General features: G+C 39.2%; 1 protein-coding gene across 1 annotated transcript in view; it reads left to right on the plus strand.

Moving 5' to 3' along the window:
• Positions 1 to 22751, plus strand: part of DCHS2 (dachsous cadherin-related 2) — a 121745-nt gene extending 98994 nt beyond the window's left edge. Inside the window, exons 8-9 of the mRNA XM_066254126.1 lie at positions 18277 to 18468; positions 22674 to 22751. Of these exons, the coding sequence (XP_066110223.1) occupies positions 18277 to 18468; positions 22674 to 22751 (270 nt within the window). The remainder of the gene's footprint in view (positions 1 to 18276; positions 18469 to 22673) is intronic.
• The last annotated feature ends 731 nt before the right edge of the window (positions 22752 to 23482 follow it).

The following is a 23482-nucleotide window of genomic DNA, read 5'->3' on the forward strand; positions in this document are numbered from 1 at the left end:
CATGCTGGACTATGCTGGACCAAACACCATGATGGGAAGTGGGACATAACAGTGAAAAACAGAAACAGTCCCTGTCCTTGCAGAGCTTTTAGTCTGTGGGAGAAGACAGAAGACAAGGCAGAGGGCAGGGTGATCTGGAGGGCTCTAAGGATAGATGGGAAGACTCGTCTGAGGAAGTGCAATATAAGGACTTCAACCTGGGTCCTATAGGTGGCATCCAGAGGGCCAAAAACCTTCAGCTGAAACATTATAAGAAAGCATTTGGACACATGGACCACAAGCACATATACTTATAGGTGCATGTTAGGCTGATGAAAATCTTGATCAGATTCTCAAAGTGGACTGTGACAAGAAAGTGTTAAGGACCTTTGTGTATAAATAAATGGATTATGAAAAGATATGGTACGTACTATATATGCAATGAAATATTACTTGGCTGTAAAAAAAGAAAAAAGTCTTACCATGTGTGATAACATGAGTGGACCTAGAGGGTATTATGCTAAGTGAAACAATCAGACAGAAAAAGATAAATATATATGGTATCTAAAGAACAAAATTGCCTGATCTGTGGTGGCACAGTGGATAAAACATTGACCTGGAACACTGAGGTCGCTGGTTCAAAACCCTGAGTTTGCCTGGTCAAGGCACATATGGGAGTTGATGTTTCCTGCTCCTCCTCCTTTTCTCTCTCTCTCTCTCTTTCTCTCAGTCTCACTCTCTCTCCTCTCTAAAATGAATGAATAAATAAATAAATAAAAATTAATAAAAAAATAAAGAACAAAATAAATGAACAAACAAAAACAGAAAACAACTCATAAATAAAGAGAGCAGACTGTTGGGATGCCAGATAAGAGGGGTTGAGGGGCTGGGTAAAAAAGGTGAAAGAATTAAGTACAAATTGGCAATTACAAAGTAGTCATGGGGATGTAAACTACAGCATAAGGAATATAGTCAGTAACATTGTAATAACTATGTAAAGTGCCAGGTGGGTACTAGCTTATTGGGGGGCTCACTCCATAAGTTACACAAATGTCTAATCATTTGCTGTATACCTAAAACTAATAAATATTGAATGTCAACTGTAATTGAAAAATAAAACAGTTAAGCCTGACTGGTGGTGGCACAGTGGATAAAGCATCAACCTGGGATGCTGAGGTCCCAGGTTCAAAACTTCAAGGTCACCGACTTGAGTGCAGGCTCATCTGATTTGAGCTCAGGCTCACCAGCTTGAACATGAGGTTGCTAGCTTAAGTGTGGGATCATCAACATGATCCCAGGGTTGCTGGCTTGAGCTCAGAGGTCACTGGCTTGCGCTTAAGGTAACTGGCTTGAGCATGGGGTCACTGGCTCGGCTTGAGTGTCACCACCCCTTCTACTCCTATCAAGGCACGTATGAGAGGCAATCAATGAATAAGTGAAGTGCCGCAAGTACAAATTGATACTTCTCATCTCTCTCCCTTCCTGTCTCTGTCTCCCTCTTGTGCATGCATGCATGCAAGACAAAAAGAAAGAAAGAAAGAGAAGAAAGAAAAAAGATAAATAAATAAATGGATTATGAGTGCTATAGAAAGAGTATATGGTACTCATACTTCATACTTAATGATGTCATTAGTGATGCTTTTTTTGTGTGGCAGAGACAGAGAGAGTCAGAGAGAGGGACAGATAGGGACAGACAGGAAGGGAATGAAATGAGAAACATCAGTTCTTCGTTGTGGTTCCTTAGTTGTTCATTGATTGATTTCTCATATGTGCTTTGACCGGGGGGCTACAGCAGGCTGAGTAACCCCTTGCTCTAGCCAGCAACCTTGGGCTCAAGCTGGTGAGCCTTGCTCAAACTAGATGAGCCCTCGCTCAAGCTGGCAACCTTGGAGTCTTGAACCTGGGTACTTGGCATCCCAGTCTGATGCTCTATTCACTGCACCACTGCCTAGTCAGGCATCATTAGTGATGCTTTTAATAATACCAACAGCTGATATTGTTTTACTATTTACTATACTAGTTGCTAAGAATTGTGCTAGGAGCTCTTGACTCATGACCTCGTCTGAAATACACTTTGGCCCCTAGAAGTAGCATGGAGTTCAGTTCTTCCCTGTCCACCAATGTTATTACCCCCTTTACCATTGATATAAAGCCCTTGTTTTCTTCAGCTTTCTCCAAATGGGCATATCCTTGTTTGCCTGCCCCCAGCTCTCCCCCTAGCAGTAGGTCATAATTGGTCTAAACAATTACTAATGGTATAATCTGCCTTGCTGAGTAATTGGTTAAGTCTGCAGATCATGCCCTTCTGACACTTGAGGGAGAAGCTGGTGAGAATTTGGGGGCGGGTGTTCTTGCTCTAAAATATGTATGCAAGGGGAGCACGTTCTCCTTTCGACCTCTGGATATTGTCATTGGCAAGCAATGTTTGACCCCCAACAGCAACTCAGTCCAAAGGGAGGACCAAACCCAAGAAAATAGGCTGCTGCACCAAGCATGTGGTAGGGAGCAGAGGGAATGAGGTGCGAGGACCTAAAGCCTCGGTAGGACTACTGAGCTGCTGAATGAATCAGCCCTGGAGTTGCTTCTCCCTGTAACTTCTTGACAAGGGGAAAAATAAATGCTCTTACTGTTTAAGATCTTTGGCTGGGTTTTCTATTTCTTGCAACTGAAAGCATTCTCAGGTTAGGACGTTTTCACAAAATTGAGGCATAGAGAAATTAAGTTACTGGTTAAGATCACTTAGGTGCCAAGAGGAATAAACAGATTTCAAAGCCAGTCTGGCCTGAGAGAGAAGAGCCTTGTGCTTAATCACCAGCTGTGATACCCCTGTGCCAATCCCAGCACTGCCCATCTATGTAAGTGGAACAGTGCTGGCTTAAGTGCATTCCTGTTCAAAAATGAAACGTGTTGTCCTGTGTTAGCCTGGATTGGAGTAAGGTATTGGTGACCCTAAGTTCTTTTTGAACTCTAACTTCTTCTTTAATAATAGTTACGGAGTAGCAGGAGAGAAATATGAGTGGGTCTTTTACTGTTCTGTTCCTCCTAGCCCTTACCTGTGAGCACCAGTTTGAAAAAAAATTATGGCTGGATATATTAGGGATATAAAATGCTGTTTTTCTTTTCTTTTTTCTTTTTTTTAATTGATTTTAATTTATTGTGTTTACATAGATTCTAGTGTTGCCTCGAATGCATCCCCCTCCCCTACATTCCCCTCAACAGCTTCTTTGCCCCCTCCCCAAAGCGCCCTCCCCCCTTCCCTTCAGGTTTATCCCATCTTATCATCCCCTTTCCCTCTGTCCTCTTTTCCTCTGGTCCTTTTGATCTCTCCTCTGTCTCAATTCCATTCCTCAGTTCACACTGTTCATTGGACTCCTCAAATGAGTGAGGTCATATGATATTTTTTTTTTTCTGCCTGGCTTACTTCACTTAACATAATAGTTTTCAGGTCCATCCACGTCGTTGTAAAAGGTAAGATTTCCTTCTTTTTCATGGCCCCATAGTATTCCATTGCATATATGTACCATTGCTTTTTAATCTACTCCTCCACTGATGGACACTTGGGTTGTTTCCAGATCTTTGCTATTGTAAACAATGCTGTCATAAACATGGGGGTGCATTTCTCCTTTTGGAGCAGTTCTATGGTGTTCTTGGGGTATATTCCTAAAAGTGGGATAGCTGGGTCAAAAGGCAGTTCAATTTTTAATTTTTTGAGGAATCTCCATACTGTTTTCCGCAGTGGCTGTACCAGTCTGCATTACCACCAGCAGTGCAGGAGGGTTCCCTTTTCTCCACATTCTTGCCAGCATTTATTCTGTGTTGTTTTGTCGATGAGTACCAATCTGACTGGTGTGAGGGGATATCTCATTGTGGTTTTAATTTGTATTTCCCTAATGATTAGTGATGTTGAGCATTTTTTCATATGCCTATTGGCCATCTGTATGTCCTCTTTGGAGAAGTGTCTATTCATTTCTTTTGCCCATTTTTTGATTGGATTGTTTATCTTCCTGGTGTTGAGTTTTACAAGTTCTTTATGAATTTTGGTTATTAACCCCTTATCAGACTTATTGGTGAATATGTTCTCCCTTTGTGTAGTTTGTCTTTTTATTCTGTTCTTGTTGTCTTTAGCTGTGCAGAAGCTTTTTAGTTTGATATAGTCCCATTTGTTTGTCCTGTCTTTTATTTCACTTGCCTGTGGAGATAAATCAGCAAATATAAATATATTGCTGTTTTTAACCATGCGATAAATCTTACTTAGGTTGATTCTTAAATTCTTGGGTATGGATATAACTGAGATCAAGGAATCATTCCATATGGCCATCTTAACTATTTATGTATGTATTTAATGAGTCCTAGAAGGCTGAGAATACAAACAAGGCCATTCTAATAGTCCCTGCTCACTCTTGTGGGGACACCATCAAACTATGGTGTATTTAATTCTGGGAGTCCCTGGGCATGCTGTTGGGAGTAGTGGGGAGGTGCTCCATAGACTTCTAGGTCACAGAGAAGATCGTTGTTGAAGTTCAGATTGAAATGGTGGCATACTGGATTGGCAGAATATTTCTGGGAAACTGGAGAGTTTAGACTGGCATATGCCATAGTGAAAAATTTTGTAGCCTACCGCAGCAGGAAAACACTACTTTTTTGCTTAAAAGTACCTTTTAGTCATAGCCAACCTTTAGACGGCATTCATGGCATTGGGATGTTGTAATAAATAAAGAATTCCACCATGAGACGAAACAGCTAATTTAGTGAAGAGATATGGTTTCTTTTTTCTTTTTTAAATTATCACTTACTATCCTCAAACTATCTTTGTCTCACCTGTATATGTATTAAAATGTGAGGTCAGTTATTCCCCCCAAACAAAAGCTTTCAAGCCCAAATGTTGACTTGGAACATTGTGGGATGAGTTCAACAGTCATGTGGGTGGGACTTGAGTCAACCCGTAGAGATTTTAACTTGCAAGGAATAGGTGTTGCTTTTAATTCAATTTAGCTGCATGTTTAGAGTGACCTTTTGGCCTCATCTGGCCTAAAAATACCTCCTAAGTTTGCATTCCTTCGTCAATTATTAGTTACACAGATGTTATGTTATAACATCCATTTCTGTAGGATGGAATGTAATAAGTAAATGTATTTTGTGCTGTTCTTAATTGAAAGACTAACAAGGTTGCTAACAAAACTACATAACATTCAGAAAGATGAAAATAAAATTCAAGACAATGGGGCAGCTGAAAGTAAAGTGGCACAGTAAGGTGGAGCTGGAAAAAATTAGTCCGTGGAAGTGGAGTCTGCAAGATCCTGCACCTGCATTACATCTGGTAGGTTCCCCCAGAGAGATAAGATCAGTGCAGTCACCGAGTTAAAACATTCCTGCTACTCAAGAGAAGCATCACCTTTCCTGGAACTAAAGCCTGGGGGAATTTTTTTTCCTGTAGGTCTTTATAAAAGGGAACACTGACATGTAATAGGATTTCCCCTAAAGTATACGCTTACAGTAAATACACAGTTCTGTAAAAGTGTTTGTGCCGGGGGCAGGGAGGCGAAGCAGTGCATCCATGCTTCAGTTCCATCTACCTGCACCATCTTCTTTTCCCCAGGAAAGCAAAGCTGCTAAATGGAGTCTCGATTTCCAAACCTTAACATTTGGCAACTGTGAGTATGCTGCCTTTGGAGGTGTGAAAACAGCAGTTAACTATGGTTTTGATAAGTCAGAGTCCATATTGGAACTCACAGCCTGAAGGTATATTGTGGACGTGACTTCACTTGGCCTTCCCACTTGTCTTCTCGTTAGAATTTTTCAAACCACGGTCCCCCCTTGACTTGATGGCTGCTTGTTTGTGTCTCTATCTGAGAGATACTCTTCCACTAGGAAGACCTCTGGGCATACATTTCAAGTAGCTCTTTGTTTGGCATAACATATATAGGAGAAGTACGACTAAGATAAAAGTTACGTGGTTCTAATTTATGATATTCATTCCCAAAAGAGAATTCAACATGTAAAATGAATGAATCCTTTAAAAAATTCAACAACAGCTCCCCTTTCTTGACGATAGGCTTTCAAGGTGCCCTTTGTGAGTGGAATGGGGAGAAGGTGGCTCTTAAAATTATACAACATAGAAGATATATACATATACATATATGTAATATACTATATATATCAGCCTTAATAGAAAACACTTTATTAAAAACATATTTCAAAAGTATAGCTTGCCATGAGTATATCCCAAGAGAGAACACCTGTTAGAAGTTTGAGGTGTATTCTTCATATTTTTGTTTTCTCTGGAAATAGTAACCTTTATGTAGCTCTGCACAATAGTCTTCTCTCTTGAGTAGGAAATTGGTGGAGAGGAGACGAGCCTCGCCTTCCAGCAGGCCCAGTGGTACCCCGTGGCCATCGCCTTCCTCTCCTGTGCTCACGTGGACTGCAGGTGTACAGGTGCCCGCAGGGAAAATCATACCTGATTTCCTTTTTCTGCTGGCGAACACAGAGTTGGAGCCACAAAACCTGTCAAGTCACCTTCTTAAAAAAAATTATTTATTTTTCAGTTACAGTTTACATTTAGTGTTATTCTGTATCAGTTTCAGATGTACAGCATAGTGGTTAGACATTCATGTACTTTACAGGATGGTCCCCTGATAATTCAGATACCTACCTAGTCTAACACATGGTTATTACAAGATTATTGACTATATTCCTATGCTATAGTTTATTTCTCTGTGATTATTCTGGAACTACATTGTAAAATCACCTTTGTATTTAAGATTCGTGCACACAATACAACACATTCGGTTTCAAGAGGGTTGGGAAGTCAGGTGTGGTGCTTTCAGCCTCGCTGACCATTTGCCCTGTTGTCTGGCCTGGGCTTTTGTTCCCATTTGCAAGTGACCCTTCCCTTGGAGAGGTGTTCCTTTGCTTCTCAATCTGTCAGTCCTTTTAACTTGTTCTTTTCTTCTTTAGCGCCTTATCTTCTCTTGCAAAACCAGTCTTAGAAATTCTTTGATCCATCCTTTTTGCTTCTGGAGTAGGGACGATTCTAGTCCCGAGGTGGAGGTGAGGGAGAAGGCTTCCATCTGACCGCGACAGCTGGGGGAGGCCCGGGAATGCTCAGTCGTCTCTCGTGATGGGGGCTAATACTAATTTTCGTGTGCTGAGGGAGCCCCTGTGTCTCCAGGTCATTAGAAAAGCCATTCTCTTTGCTTAGCCTGTGAGGCTCTGGGCTCAGAAGAATCAGGACCATTGCTCCACATAATTATATATTTTTAATTAAAAAATTGGATCTTACTGGACCTATAAAGTTTTACAACTTTTATTCTTGACAGTATTTTCTGTTTCTTTTTCTATGTTTGCACATGTGAATCCGCTTTATTCATTTTAACGAATGCATACTATTCCACTGTGTCATTTTAAATTAACGAACTCCATTTTGATGGCCCTTTTGTACTGTTTCCAAATTTGTACTGAAAAATGAGAATATCTTCAACCATTCATTTTCATCTTTACAAATCTGAGAGGTAAAACTAATATAAAACAATCACAAAAAAGTTTGGATGAGAGCTTATCTAATTACTTTTGAAGTTAAGTATTTTTATATATGATCACCAGCCTGTACTTATCTCTTTCAATCTCTTCAGCATCATTCTGTAACTTCCACTGTTAAGCTAAGGGACATAGTCTGTAACTATTTTGCTGGGCGTTTTTTCCCTGCCAGTTAAGAGAAAGAAGGAAAGAGTAACTCCTAGGTTTTTCACTTGAGTCTCAGGATGGATGGAAATGCCATTTCATTGGAAAAGACAGAACGAGAAGTGACTTGGGGCAGTGGGTGGGAAGAAATAGAAATTTCTGTTTCAGACATGTTGAATGTGAGGTGCCTATGAACCATGCCTAGTGGGCACCTTACGGAGGCCTTTCATATGTGAATTAGGAGCACAGGGAAAGAGTTCAGGTGGGAGATGGGAAATGGGTGTTGTCCTAATTCAGGAAAATTTTAAAATGATGAGAATGGATGAGATCACTAAAGCAGGGAATCCAGAGAGAGAAAAGGAGACATTTACTCAGCAGTTTGATGTTTGTGTCTATTTGAAACAATCCCATTGTGAAATCCTTGAGGTAGGAAGAACTAATAGGAACAGGGCATAAGCTTTTATAATCTCTGTTTATTCTGCCAAATCTCATATAAGGTTCATACTGGCCAAGGAATTTATGGCTACGCTTCAGGAAAATAAAGCCTTGGAGGAAATATTTAGCTCGTGAATTAGTTTGTCATCGAGGGATTTATGGTGTTAGACATTGTGAATATCTCTGATAGTCATATAATATTTGTAATACAAGTTTATTTTTGGATACACAAAATATTTCTAATCATATAATTTGTTGTTTCTAGATATCTATAAGAATACTGTGAAAGCATTCAATTAAAGATTGATTTCTTTTTTCAAGTATGATTTTTCTTTCATTTTATTATAGTTTGGTGATAAAGAGTAGTATAAAGTATCTGAAGTTAAAAGAGTTATACTGCGATATTATTTGTGAAAATAATACAGAAGTGGATAGTTCATATTAGGTGATCAGAAAAATCAGAACTCGGAGAATTTTACTGTTGTTACTAACACTGTTAATGTAAATAATAAACAATTAAATATAGACCTTGAAACCCATGCAGGTAGAATTTGTGAAATAAAGTCATAATTGTTTTTCAGGTGTATCTGAAAGTAAAAGGTGATGTAGGAATTATGACTAACTATATTAAAATGAATTGATTTTTTTTTTTTTTGTATTTTTCTGAAGTTGGAAACGGGGAGGCAGTCAGACTCCCGCATGTGCCCTGACGGGATCCACCCGGCATGCCCATCAGGGGACGATGCTCCGCCCATCTGGGCCATTGCTCTGTCGCAGCCAGAGCCATTCTGGCGCCTGAGGCAGAGGCCATAGAGCCATCTTCAGCCAACTTTGCTCCAAAGGAGCCTTGGCTGCAGGAGGGGAAGAGAAAGACAGAGAGGAAGGAGAGAGGAAGGAGAGAGGAAGGTGTGGAGAAGCAGATGGGCGCTTCTCCTGTGTGCCCTGGCCGGGAATCGAACCTGGGACTCCTGCACGCCAGGCCGACGCTCTACCACTGAGCCAACCGGCCAGGGCCTAAAATGAATTGATTTTGAGTAAAGTAGTTTGCTTAAAATTGCTCCCAGAATTTCGATCTGTTTTCTTTTTTTTTCTTCTTCTTCTTCTTTTTTTTAAAGAGAGAGAGAGAGACAGTAAGGGAGAGAGATGAGAAGCATCAAATTGTAATTACGGCACTTGAGTTGTTCATTGATAGCTTCTCCTATGTGCCTTGATGGGGGTGGGGGCTCCAACCAAGCCAGTGACCCCTTGCTCAAGCCAGTGACCCCTTGCTCAAGCCAGCGACCTTGGGCTCAAGCCAGCTACCTTTGGTCCTCAAGCCAGCAAGCATGGGGTCATGTCTATGATCCCGTGCTCAAGCTGGCATGTCTGCACTCAAGTTGGTGAGCCTGTGCTCAAGCCGAATGATCCCATGCTGAAGCTAGCAACCTCAGGGTTTTGAACCTGGGTCTTCAGTGTCCTATACCGACATTCTATCCACTGCGCCACTGCCTTGTCAGGCTGCTGAGAGTTTTTATCATAAGTGGATGTTGAACTTTGTCAAATGCTTTTTCTGCATTTGTTAAGATGAGCATATGATTTTTATCCTTTATTCTTTTAATGTGGTGTATCACACTGATTTGTGGATGTTGAGCTATCTTTGTATCCCTGAAATAAGTCCCATATGACCATAATAATACCATCTTTTTACTGTATTGTTGAATTTTGTTTGAGAATTTGTGCGTGTATGTTCCTCCGGGATATTAATGTGCAGTGTTCTTGTTCTTATCTGGTTTTGGTATCAGGATAACAACGCTAGTCTCATGAAATGCATTCAGAAGTGTTTCTTCCTCTAGCTTTTTTTTTTTTTTAGTTTTTATTCTATATGTTGAACTTTTTTTTTTTTGCCTAAATAAGATATTATATATATATGACTTTTTGTTGCCTTTTTCATTCTTACTAAACATGTGTTCTTAAGTACACAGTTTTCATGGCTACTTTGAATTCTTATGGATGAATTATAAATCATTTAATGACTTTTGTTGTTGTGTTACAGACGGCGAGTGGGTCCAGAGCAGGTCTGCCTCTGGCCAGCTGTAGTGTGTGGATTCTTGACTTCGTGTAGGAGAGATTTCACAACTCTAGTCCAGGTGATTTTGAGAGTACGTTTATTAAAGCTGGGGGCAGTGCGATGAAGGAAGGGCTTAGGCTAGAAGAAGCAACAGGAGAGCGCCTAGGTGGGGCTGCTTTGGCTCTCTGGAAAGCTGGAGAAAAAGGGGGCTTGGAGGCCAGTTTAGGACATTAGCCCAGGATGAGCTACTGCCGCCCACTGCTCCCCTGATTGCAAGTCTGATGGGGACCCTTAGAGTAAGAGAGAAAACTATCGGCGTATTAGATAGTGAGCATGCTATTTGGTTCTTTGTCCTGAGGCTTTTTATCTTTCTTTAGCCATTGAGATTCCTAGGGGAGCTCCCAGGAAAGAGATTTAATAGAATATTCATTAGGTTTTCAGGTGTGTGCTTCAGTATGTTGATTTATCAAAATCTGTGTAAAGAGGTGTCAGGGTTATTTTCTGGTTAGTTTGATTTTTTAAAGAATGTTATTAAAGAGGGACTGAGACCAAGGCCTGTTTGCCCTGGGACAGTCTGGAACCTGTCATCCATTTGCTCTTAAGTGTCCTTGGGTAGGGAAGGTAAAACCTTGTGATGCGTTAGTTGGCTGTAACTTGCTCAAATTGTTTGGCCTTTTTTTATTATTTCACCTTAGTTTCCCTTATTCCACTTGTCAAGGAGTTTCCCTAGCTTTGTACTATCCTGCCACAGTTAGATATTTGGGTTCTTGAATAAATGATGCTACATTATGTATATGTCCTTCGTACAAATGTCTGTCTACATATATTCCTAGACATATACTAATTGGGTCAAGAAGATGAATATTGTTAGTTCTGGGAGAATGTTAACCATATGTATATGGTAAAAAGAAAAGTTAATTTCCAAATAACCTTTAAAAATGACTGCATATTTATTTCATCTTTGCCATCACTTGTATTATTTTGATGGTTTGCAATTTGCTTCCCCAATTGCTATTAACTTAATGGTTGCCAATATTTTAAAAATATTTTTTTTATCTTTTTGATTACTATTCAAATTTAATATCTTAAATATAGTTATTCTTCTGTGAATTGTTTAGGGGATTTTTGGTCTATTTTTTTGTATTAGGAAATCAATATTTTTTATTTTTAAATTTCTACTTTCATATTAAGGGCGTTAACTTTTTAATGTATTTGTTTCAGAAAACATATCTAATTTGCCTTTAAATATTTTCCTTTGTGAATTTTGTCCATCTGTTTTAGCTTTGTAATTCCTTTATACTTTGACATTTCTTTCCAATGTAAGAATCAGCCAAATAGTTCTATATATATTCTTTGTGCTTTAAATAATTTTGTTTTTTATATTTAACATATCTGTGTAGACCTTATTTTAGTATGAGGTTAATATCAAACTTGATTTTTTCCCTATGTTCTGTGCTACTTTTTTCTAGCAACTTCTGTGGTTTATGATGTTTCCTTTGTAATATTAAAAAAAATTAGGTTTACCATCATCTGTTTTATGTCTTGCTTTTCTGTTCTACTGATCTGCCTGCCAATTCTATTTTTAGATCACACTCTTTTATTTTTTTTATTTATTTATAGAGTCAGAGATAGAGTCAGAGAGAGGGACAGTTAGGGACAGACAGACAGAAAGGGAGAAAGATGAGAAGCATCAATTTTTCATTGTGGCACTTTAGTTGTTCATTGATTGCTTTCTCATATGTGCCTTGACCGTGGGGCTACATCAGACCGAGTAACCCCTTACTCAAGCCAGTGATTTTGGGTACAAGCTGGTGAGCTTTGCTCAAACCAGATGAGCCCGTGCTCAAGTTGGCGACCTCAGGGTCTCAAACCTGGGTTCTTTGCATCTCAGTCCAACGCTCTATCCACTGCTCAACCACCTGGTAAAGCTAGATCACACACTTTTAATTGTTTACTTTGTAATATCACATATGACAAGTTACCCCTCATCCCTACTCATTGGTCTCCTTTCATGAAATTTCCTTTGGCTACTTTTTTGGGGGAGGGTGGGGCACTAAGTAGTAGGCTAAGTGGTGTCTTAATCCCATTCTTTAATTAAGCCAATTAGTTTATTCATCTAACAGCTCTATCAATTTCTCTGAAAATATATTTTAAAAGGTGAAAATAAAATAGTTCTGTTTCCAACCACTGAATAGTTTCACATGCAATATAGGTTTTGTTTTGGTTTTTAATAAAGTGAAAGGCAGGGAGGCAGAGAGACACACTCCCACATGTGCCCTGACTGGGATCTCCCCAGAAAGCTCCCTATGAGGGATGCTCTGCTTATCTGGGGCCCTTGCTCTGTTGCTCAGCAACTGAGCTATTTTAGAGCCTGAGGCAAGGCCATGGAGCTATCCTCAGTGCCCAGTACCAACTCGCTTGAACCATTTTGAGCCATGGCTGTGGGAGGGGGAGAGAGTGAAAGAAGGGGGAGGAGTGGAGAAACAGATAGTCACTTCTTCTGTGTGCCCTGACCGGGAATCAAACCCGGGATTTCTACATACCAGGGTGATGCTCTACTGCTGAGCTAACCAGCCAGGTCCTTTTTATTTTATTTTTTCTTTTGCTGGTTTTAGTATTTTGGGTTTTATTCTATGATGGTATACCTTGCTTAATAGATTGTGTGTTTTTTTAATTTTTATTTTTTTTGTATTTTTCTGAAGTGAGAAGCAGGGAAGCAGACAGATTCCTGCATGCACCCGATTGGGTGGGTACAATGCTCTGCCTATATGGTGCATTGCACTGTTGCAGCTGGAGCCATTTTAGTACCTGAGTTGGAGGCCACGGAGCTATCCTAGTGCTGGGCCAATTTTGCTCCAATGGAGCCTTGGCTGTGGGAAGGGAAGAGAGAGATAGAGTGGAAGGAGAGAGGGAGGGGTGGAGAAGCAGATGGGCACTTCTCCTGTGTGCCCTGGCCAAGAATTGAACCAGAAACTTCCACCCGCTGGGCCGACGCTCTACCACTAAGCCGACCGGCCACGGCCTAGATTGTGTTTTAGAAATAAAAAATTATTCCTCAATGTGTATTTGATGGGTGTTATAAAAATATCATTCTTTTGTTGTTCTTGCTTAGTTTTCATTTCAGAATCACAAATTTGTATATTCAGCAAGACTTGGAGGAGGATAAAGAAAATATAAAACCTGAGCAAGTGCAGCAAGAGCACAAGGATTATAGGATATTGCAAGGAGACAAAGATGAGACTTATTTTCCTGAGCTACAAAGGAATGTTCTGAGGGTTAAATGCAAGTCAAATTTATCAGGGTTGCCCACCATGGGCAATGCCCATACAGGCAATGTGTATTGATTGAAAAGAGAATTGGTCTGAAGACGAAGTTCTAGGGCTGTTGTGTTCAGAGGATGGGGAACTTAACCAGTAAAGGAAGCATAAGTATGAGAGGAGAAAGAGAGTCTAGAATGTGATATCTGATGAGGCAGTGTTTCAGCAAGAAAGAGATGATTACTGTGGTAAGAGTGGCTGAGTGGTGTAGAAAATAAGGACCCAGCCTTGATTATTAGACTTAGTAAGACACAGGTTGTTGGTGAAGTCACCAAAATTGTGTTCAGAGAGTGGCATATTACATATGGGGACCATCCATTATGGTCCCAATGCCGAATCTAACTTGCCCTGCAATATTTTGTGATTTCTTTTCTTTTTCTCTTCCTTCTGTTTGAAGTTCTGTCTGTGGGTGCATTGTGTCAATAACTTTGTTTCTTTAAACAAACTGTTATATGCTCATGGCTATAGCATATAATTTTGAAAATTATAATAAGAAAAAGATGAAAGGAAATGACTTAATTTTAAATTTCATCAAAAGTGCAGTCACTTTATTCTAGGACTTGGTTTGTTTTGCTTTTTTTATTTTTGTAAATTCGGCTGAGGCTCTTCTATACATGTCACTGAATTAAATTCTGTAATTGACAATCTATCTCCCTGTGACTTTGGGTTGGCTTTCGGATTTTTGGGTGCTGATGTGTTTGGTGGGGCAAATGACCTCCAACAGAGCTGCCCAGTTATTGAAGAAACAACTACATGGTGGTGGTGGGGGGCTATTTTGGTGAGGAAAATGCAAATAAATTCATTCCACTTGTGGAATATGCAAACATGCTTTCAAGCACCAGTGTTCTCAATTTGTTCGGTCTCCATGACACATTCATATGAAGGAATCTTGACCCAGATGTAAAAAAGAATATCTTTATGTAATACTTAAGAAGGTGGTAAAAATTCTTTAAATTTCAGGAAGCTAATAATAGAATCAGGGAGATATTTATAGCATATTAATATTTTACATTTTTATAATGTCCCCATTAAATTTGTGAAAGATCAGGCTAAGAGAATAGTTCGGAGTCAGAATAATTTTAAAGTGAAATCATCAAAGTCATCTCAGTCTAAGACACACAAATTGTGACTGAGATGAGGAGGCCAGGGATGGCACTGACGGTGCTCGCATGTGGCTCTTTGAGTGGATTCAGGGATAAAAACTTCCTGAGAATCTCTAGATCCCTAGTTTAACGCTATAAAATTGTGATACTAGATTCTGATCAGCAGATGCTTCTCTGTCCTTTGATTTAAGCAGCTATCTCAGAAGAAAGGGCCCACTAAGCTTATTTACTAATCAGGATTTCCTCTTGAAATTTGGCAAAGCCATTTCCATATTCTGTTATTTAAATTACTGACATTTTCTGTGCCAGTCAATGGATATAGAGAAATATAGACCTCATAAAGATGCCAAATTTATTATAGATGTTCAAGACCAAATATCAGTAGGTGGAATATGTTGTTCTGGAATATTAGGTCAATACTTTTATGGAGTTGAATAAAAACAAGGAGGAATACATTGTTATTTTATAGTTCTTAAACTCAGCATTTGAACTGCTAACATAAATTGAGATCAGTACTCTTGTCCCACTTTGACTCCTTACATTTTGCTTGCCAAAAGTCCAGATGAGAAAAAAAGTGGAAATAAAACTTGTTTTATATGAGCTAAATTACTTGTTAATATATGCTGTAAAGGCTGAGAATGAGTTTTGGAATTTGAAGTTCATTGTATTTATCTTCCAATCAAGCCAAAGTTATTGAGAATACATATGGTTTTAGAAGACATATTTGGGTTTTTTGGGAACTTGAGGCTACTAAATCATTAACAGCTGCCAGAATGGAATAGACCAAATGTACTTGGAATTTCGTCCTTTGTAGTGGGGAAGTTTGTGGGTTTCCTGGTTCAGCCCATCTGATGAGAAGAATAACTCACAAACATGTTAGCTAGTTGCACAGGATGAAATTTTGCCAAAGAATATAATAGATGAGAGTGAAGATAAATTTGAAAGACTGTGTCCTTAGTTGAAAAAGTTAAAGATGGCCCTTGCTGGTTATCTCAGTTGGTGAGAACATCATCCTGAAACACCAAGGTTGCAGGTTTGATCTCTGGTTAGGACACATACAGGAAGCAACCAATGAATGCACAACTAAGTAGAACAACAAATGATTGCTTCCCCCACTCTCTCTTTTTCTCTCTCTTCCTCTCTCTGTCTCTCTAAAAACCAATCAATAAAAAAAAAGACAAAGAAGAAAGTTATATTGATAACTTACGATTTTCATCAGGTGCAAGGATTCTGAACTTAGGAACTATTTTCATTTTTAGCCAGAGAGTTGTTTGTTGTGGGGTCTGCTTTATGCATTGTAAGATGTTTAGCAACATCTCTGGCTTCAACCTCCTGGTGCCAGCAGCACCCTCTCCCCAGCTGTGACAATCAAAAATATCTCCAGATGCTGCCATATGTCCTTGAAAAGCAAACTTGCTCCTGATTGAGGACCACTGGGCTAGATTACAAAATTGTCCCAAAAGTCACATTCCAATAATGTGCTCAGAGCAGATAGAATGGGATGAAGGGTCTGGTTGAAAACTTTGATTGTTGAACATAATATTGGAATGGGGTTTTGTTTGGGAAACATGATAATTCGGATATAGCTCCTGCATGTATATTGTATTGATGCTGAGTAGATCAATTTTTTTTCAATCTAGTAGACAGTAGAAACACTAATAATGATGATGATTGATTGCCTTCTGTTAGCCTTCCTCCAAAAATAAAAACCTTACAGAAATAATAAGACTGCCCAAACTGAATCTGTAGTAGGATCACTCTGGGGGGTCTTGTCTGGGTATGACTTTCCACTTGCTTAAACTTCACTGCATAGTAGAGGTTACTTAGAGACCTACGTAATCTTAGTCACTTGTCTTCATATAAAGACATAGAAGCACTTGTGGCCGAGACTGTTTGTATTTACCAAGCATCTTTGTCGTCCTCCACTCTCCCAGTCTCTCCTCCAGTTAGGTTGGGGCCATATTACTAGTTCCAATGAGTGAACTACGAGCTGAGCATAACTTCTAGAGTGAGGAAGTTAAAAACAAAAGTGCCATCCACACTTTTCCCCTATCTTCGTGACTTTGGGGGCCTCACCAGCACGTGTCTTATGAAACAAAGAAATAGTTGCTCTTTTTTTCTTCTTCATTTTTTCTGTTCTCTATTCTCTTTGTATGGGATGTCTAGTAGTTGGATGTTGGACTCTGAATTATCTGCTTAATTCTCTTATTTCCAACTGTTAATGCTGTATCTATTTTTCTGCTTTTGGGAACCCAGTTGGATGTGACTACATGGAATAGAAGGTTCAGCTAAGACTCAAGAGCACAGGTTTTACTGCCAGTTAACTTTCTTCACGCTAATGCTATTCTGGGGAGAAAGCCACATGCATATTAAGTCAACAGTTACTTGGAATGGTGTTACACACGATCTAACAAGTTCTGCACTGGAGGAAAGTCAGGATATTGGGAGTTATTTTTTGCAGTAAATGAAGGATGAACTGACAAGGGCTAAGACTTGGGCGGTAGGCTAGTGTGATCCTTAATAGCATGTCCTCTACTGTCCAACTGCCTGGGCCTAAAAACCAGTTTTGACACTTACTTAGTTATGTGATCTTTGGCAAATTACTTAAGCTCTCTGAGCTTGACTTGTCTGATCTGTAAAGTGGAGTTCATTATAGGTTATAAGTATGTAATGCATGTTAAGCCATTAGAATAGTATCTTTTCTATAGCATAAATATAATTTTCTTCTCCCCACTCCTTTTTTGTTGTTGATCTTTCCTTAAAGTGCTTCTTTTATTGTGCTATTTAGATGTTTGCTGTTAATTGGCTTGCAAATCAAAAAGATTATACTGCACCTATGAGCTCAAAAATATTTTGAGTTCTATATAGCCTGCTGTATTTCTCACTAATACTTCCACATTAATGTAAATTAGTTAAAATGCTTTTATAAATCCAATTGCATCATCCTTATCACCAGGCATGTGAGCACTACAAACATGAAAGGTATTAATGGTCAAAGAGAAAGATGCCCTTTCCCTTGGGCAGTTACTGCTCCATGTCAGTGTGTGTGTGTGTGCGAGTCGAGCACGGGCTGGGTTCCATCTCCACGCATCCCCTGGCATGGGCCTCTATGCGGGACTCAGTCTGCACAACTCTGTGGGCCCTGATGGGGGCGTTACTCTTGCAAGGAAACCTGGCTTGGGGAACTCAAACCTCATACTCCAGGGTAAATTCTATCAGTTAGATTGGATTACCAGTAATCAATAATCATGCCACTTATGGTCTTGGTTTCTCTGCCTTTCCCTTGCTGCTCTGGAAGGGTGGCGGTGAGTTATTGAACCCCTCACCTAAAGGACTTTGGTATAAGAGAATCCACAGATACGTTGTCAAGTGGTTAGCATGTGGATGTTTTTAAACTCTTGAGATTAAATGAGATCATGTAATATAGTGAGAAGAATAAGAAGGCAAAAGGACAAAGGGCAGAGCCCCTAGGAGCTCAAACTGTCAGAGATCCCATGAAAGTACAAGAATGAGAAGGAGAACTCACAAACGAAGCAGAAAAGTGAGGGAAAAATTGTCACAGAAGGTAAGAGGAGAGAGACATAAAACCAAAGCTTATACTCTGTGAATAGCTGAAGGGGTTGCTTGGTTGTACAAATCATGATGGTAATTCATGACCAACTGAAAAGTGATGCTAACATTTTGTTTCCTCCCTGGTTGACCTCCTGTCTTGTAGGTAAAAGCCTCTGATGCGGATGCAGGACTCTATGGCGTGGTTGACTATTCTCTTTATGACGGATTCCAAAGCTATGAAGCACCTCGAGCCTTCCAGATTGATCCGCATGATGGGAGAATCTGTGTTTCTCAAGATATTGACAGGGAAAGGGATCCAGAAACTTATGATCTCTTGGTGAAAGCTAGAGATGGGGTAAGTCTTTATGAATGAAATTTTAAATAGACTCAAAAGTGAACCACGGTGTATACATTAGAAATTACCAATAATTGTCAGTGGCCAATGTTGTTTCATAAATCACTACCTTTTTTCCTTGCTGAGGAGTTTTGAAGCCAATACCAGACATTATATCATTTTATCCATAAATAGTTCAATAATATCTGTAACAAATAATGATTTTTAAACACAACTATCATAAATTAACAGTAATTAATCATATCTAATATCTATTTCATTTAAAAATTTCTGGATTCTCTAAAAAATGTCTTTTAATAGTTTGCTTGTTTAAATCAAAGTTCAAATAAGTTTACAAATTGATTTCATCACTAACTTTCTTAAGTTTCAATCCATGATAGTCAGCCCCCCTTCCCCCTTACCTTTTCTAGGATATTTATTTTGGAGAAGAAATCAGGTCATTTGCCCTGTAAGTTTTCTACATCCTGAATGCAGCTGAATCACATCCTTGGGACTTATTTAATATGCTCTTTTATCTTATGTCCTATAAACTGGCATTTAGAGCCAGAGACCTGCTTTGCTTTTGGTTCATGCAGGTGACGCTATGTGCTTCTTGCTGCATTATTAGCAGACACATATCGTTATTTCATTACATGATATGGTCATTTTTGAATTCTATCATTTCTTTTTGCATTTATTATCTGGAATCTTCAGCTAAGAAGAATGTTTGCTCATTAACTGTTTGAATATCCTACAATGTAATTCATACAGGAAAGGCACTGTATATACCTGATTATTTCTCTTATATTTTATTGGGTTTTTAGAATAATGAGTTGATGCATTTGCCCTCTCCAAAGAGTAATGATGACGCTTTCCTAGTTTTATTATCAATTCTTAGTTTTTTATATACTTTATCTGTTTTACCTATTGCCAACCTTATTCTTTCTGATGTTTATGTTGACCTTATTTAGTGAGGCACCTTCAAACTAGCTCCTCGGTCTTTCTATTTCTTCAAACTTTGCAGTTAACATTAAAAAAAATAGTCCTGACCTGTGGTGGCTCAGTGGATAAAGCATTGGCCTGAAACACTGAGGTCACTGGTTCGAATCCTGGGGCTTGCCCAGTCAAGGCACATACAGGAAGCAACTACTATGAGTAGATGCTTCCCATTTCTTCCCCCAGTTTCTCACTCTCCCTCTCTTTCTCTCTCTCTCCAAAAATCAATAAATAAAATCTAAAAAAAAAATTTAAAAAAACACGTAGAAAAGTGCAAAAATCATTAGTATAGCTTATCAGATTTTTGCAAAATAAGTACATTCATGGAAAGAGGTGAGGAAAAATTACCTGCACCCTGGAAGCTCCTCTCTTGCCTTCTTGCTGTAACTGTCCCTCTCACCCTTTAAGAACAATCACTATTGATTTCTAACACCAAACATGATTTGCCAAGTTTTAAACTTTCAATGAATGGATTTATATAGCATGCGCTTTTACTGTTGTTTTTGTCCAACAATTTGTGGGAATCGTTCATGCTGTTGTATGTAGCAATAGTTCATTTATTCTCATTGGTTTATAGTATTTTTTCCTGTGAATCCACAATATTTACCTATTGTATAATTGATGGTATCTGTTTTTATTACAAATAGTGCTTCTATTAATGTATACATTTGATTTGGTGAACAAATATAAACACTTTTAGTGAGTATTTAAGAGTGGGATTGCTAGATCATAAGCAAGCCAAACAACTTTTCAAAATTGTTGTACCAATTTATTCTCTTTCCAGTACAGTACAAGAATTTTATTTGCTCCATTGTGCCCAACATTTGGAATATAATATCTTTTTATTGATAGCAATTCAGGTCCCTGTGAAATGGTATAGCACATTGGGGGGTTACTTTGCATTAACTTGCCGACTAATGAATTGAGCGTGTTTTCATATGTTTACTGGCTACTTGTTTAACTTGTAAAGTGTCTGTCCAATTCTTTATCTATTTTCTATTGTACTGTTGGATTCTTATTGATTTGTATGAATTTATTATATTTTTGGCATTCAAGTTCTTTCTTGGATATATTTATTACATATATTTTCTCCCATTCTCTGGCTTGCCTTATTGGTATGTTTTGAGAAATAGAAGTCCTTAATTCTTTTTTTTTTTTTTTTTTTTTATTGTGTGAGAGGTGGGAAGGCAGAGACAGATTCCTGCATGCGCCCCAACTGGGATCCACCTGGCAAGCCCACTAAGGAGCAATGCTCTGCTTGTCTGGGCCAATGCTTTGTTGCTCAGCAACCAAGCCATTTTAGTGCCTGAGGCAGAAGCCATGGAGCATACTCAATGCCCAGGGCCAACTTCTCAAACCACTTGAGCCATGGCTGCAGGAGGGGGGGGGGAGAGAGAGAGAGAGAGAGAGAGAGAGAGAGAGAGAGAGAAAAGGGGAAGAGGTAGAGAAGCAGATGGTGACTTCTCCTGTGTTTCCTGACTGGGAATCAAACTGGGAACTTGCACATGCCAAGCCGACACTCTACCACTGAGCCAACCAGCCGGGGCCAGAAGTTCCTAATTCTTATAAAGCTCAGTCTATCAGTTTGTTTCCCTTTACAACTCGTACTTGTCCCCTTTACAACTGTCCTTTTAAGAAATACTTGCTTACCTTAGGGACAGGAAAATATTCTCTTATGTTTTCTTCTAAAAACTTTATTGATTTATCTTTTACACTTATGTTTTCAATCTAATGGGTGGGAGGTTTGGCTCTTCCATCATGGGTATTCAATTTGCCCTGCACCATGTGCTGAAAGGATCATTTTCTCCCTATCACACTGAAGTATCACTTTTGTCGTGAATCATGGAACTGTACGTGTGTGTGTCTGTTTCTAGACACCCTATTTTTGACGTTTTTGTCTTTATACTAGCTTCATATGCCTTTAATTTCTTTAGCTGTATAATAAGTCATGAAACATATAATCTTTTAGCTTTGTTGTTCACGTTCAAGATTGCTTTGGCTATTCCTGACCATTTATATTTCCAAGTACACTTCACAAACAGCTTATCCAATTTCCACTACATCACTGCAAAGATAGGCTACTATACACACTGCTTTGCACTTTTTCTTTTCACTACCTCTATATTAGAGTCTTTCTTTGTTTCTTTTTGATGTGCTTACTGACTACTCCCTTATGTGACGGGTATTGCTAACATCTTTCTGGTCTAATCTTTCTCTCTTGAAATTAGTGAGAGAATCTATTTACTTAAGATATGAATTGATTGGGGAAATGAATCTAAATATATTTATTACAATAAATACGTAGAGGCTAACATGAAAACATTTAATGAAATTACTGTGTTCTACTACTATATTCACTAAAATTACTGCGATCTATTTGGTTAGATTTTATCAACCCCTGATGATAAGATTTCAGAAATCCTTGCTTTTATGTAAAAAAAATGTAAGAAATAAAAATAGGCATAAACAGAGGATTTTAGATTAACTTAAGATTCTCAGCCAGGGTAAACAGGAGAAGCAACCATTTGTTTCACCACCCCTTCCCTTACCCTAACACCTTCTCCCTTTCTCTCTGCTCCCCTCCCATAGCCATGCCCCAGATGGTTCGAGCAATTTGGCCCTGGCTGCTGAGGATGGCTCCATGGCTTTGCTTCAGGTGCTGAAATAGCTTGGTTGCCAAGCAATAGAGCAATGGTCTCAGATGGGAAGGGAATCACCCTGTAGAAGGCTTGCTGGGTGGATCTCAGTTGGGGTGCATGCGGGAGTCTATTTCTGCCTCCCAGCCTCCCACCTCTCACTTAATAAAAATAAACAAATAAAAAACAAATAAATAAAATAGATTTAAAGCTCACAATAGGCACACACAAATATTGATCCAAAGCTTCAGAAATATATATTTAATAGAGTTTAAGACAATTATAAAAGGCCATCCTAGAATTGAATAACCAGTTTAAATCTAATACTGCAGTAGTTGAACATCTGTTTCTAATTAGTTGGTTTCAGATGATTTTGTAAAAGTGTATATAGAAATTGTCTTAGAAATAAGGTCATTTTATGCCAGAATTTTTTTTACTGCCAAAAAGTAGTGCATTAATTAGGAGTATTGGCAGAGGAATGAAAAAAAAATCAACTTAGGTATTTAATTTAAACCTTCTAGCTTAGTTCTTTTTGTTTTCATACTGAACCTATTCTACAGACTTACCCTATGGAAATGGCTTTTTTTCTCTCAGCTACTAGTCTCTATGGAAGTATTCAAGTGCATCTTTAACTGTGTCATCCTTCCACAAAGCCTTCCTACCCTGAACTAAGGGGATGCATTTTTCCCCAGTCAAAAGGTATTGTCTTTGCAAGATAACTGTTTCTCATATTTACCTCCTCTGTTTGCATCCTCTGTCTCATCTGCATCCTTTCCCGAGTGTATCTTCTCCAGATGCTCTTGAGTTTTTGCATCCATCTCCACCACAGTCTTCCATCCTTCCATTACATCATTGGGGTGAGATGCTTCACTCCATTGTAAACATAGGGCAGCGTGTGCTTCATGGACAGTATGGCATTGGAGTGATAACTCAGCTCTGTCAGAGGGCCACTGAGTTGTCGGAATCATCTTCCTCCTCCTGGTGTCTGGGGCAGAGAGCTCTTGTTCAGTACTGATCACAGCAGCGCCCTCTGTGGCCACCACTCTGACTGCCTCCAGGGGTACTGATGTGGATTCTCCATGTGCCTGCTTGTTATCACCTTTGAGCCTCACTCCTTTGGGCCTCACCTCCATTTTCTCTTCTCTGACCTAGGTCCCCTCTGCTGTCCCACAAACCAGCGGTTCTTAGTGGTGTCATGGCATACAGTCATTAAAGAAGTTGTGCTCCAGGCTTTCTCCCTCTTCCTCACCCCAGACACCCTGAGGAACAGTGTCTGAGGGTTCAGGGTTATAGTCACCAAAATGCCAGATGTTAGAGTGAGCCATATTCCCCATGAGGTAATCTGAGTCCACACCCATTTGCCTAGTTTTCCTTCCTTAAACTCTGGTCAGAACAGATCTGAA

This window comes from Saccopteryx bilineata, chromosome 1 (assembly GCF_036850765.1).
Source record: "Saccopteryx bilineata isolate mSacBil1 chromosome 1, mSacBil1_pri_phased_curated, whole genome shotgun sequence".
Taxonomy (NCBI): domain Eukaryota; kingdom Metazoa; phylum Chordata; class Mammalia; order Chiroptera; family Emballonuridae; genus Saccopteryx; species Saccopteryx bilineata.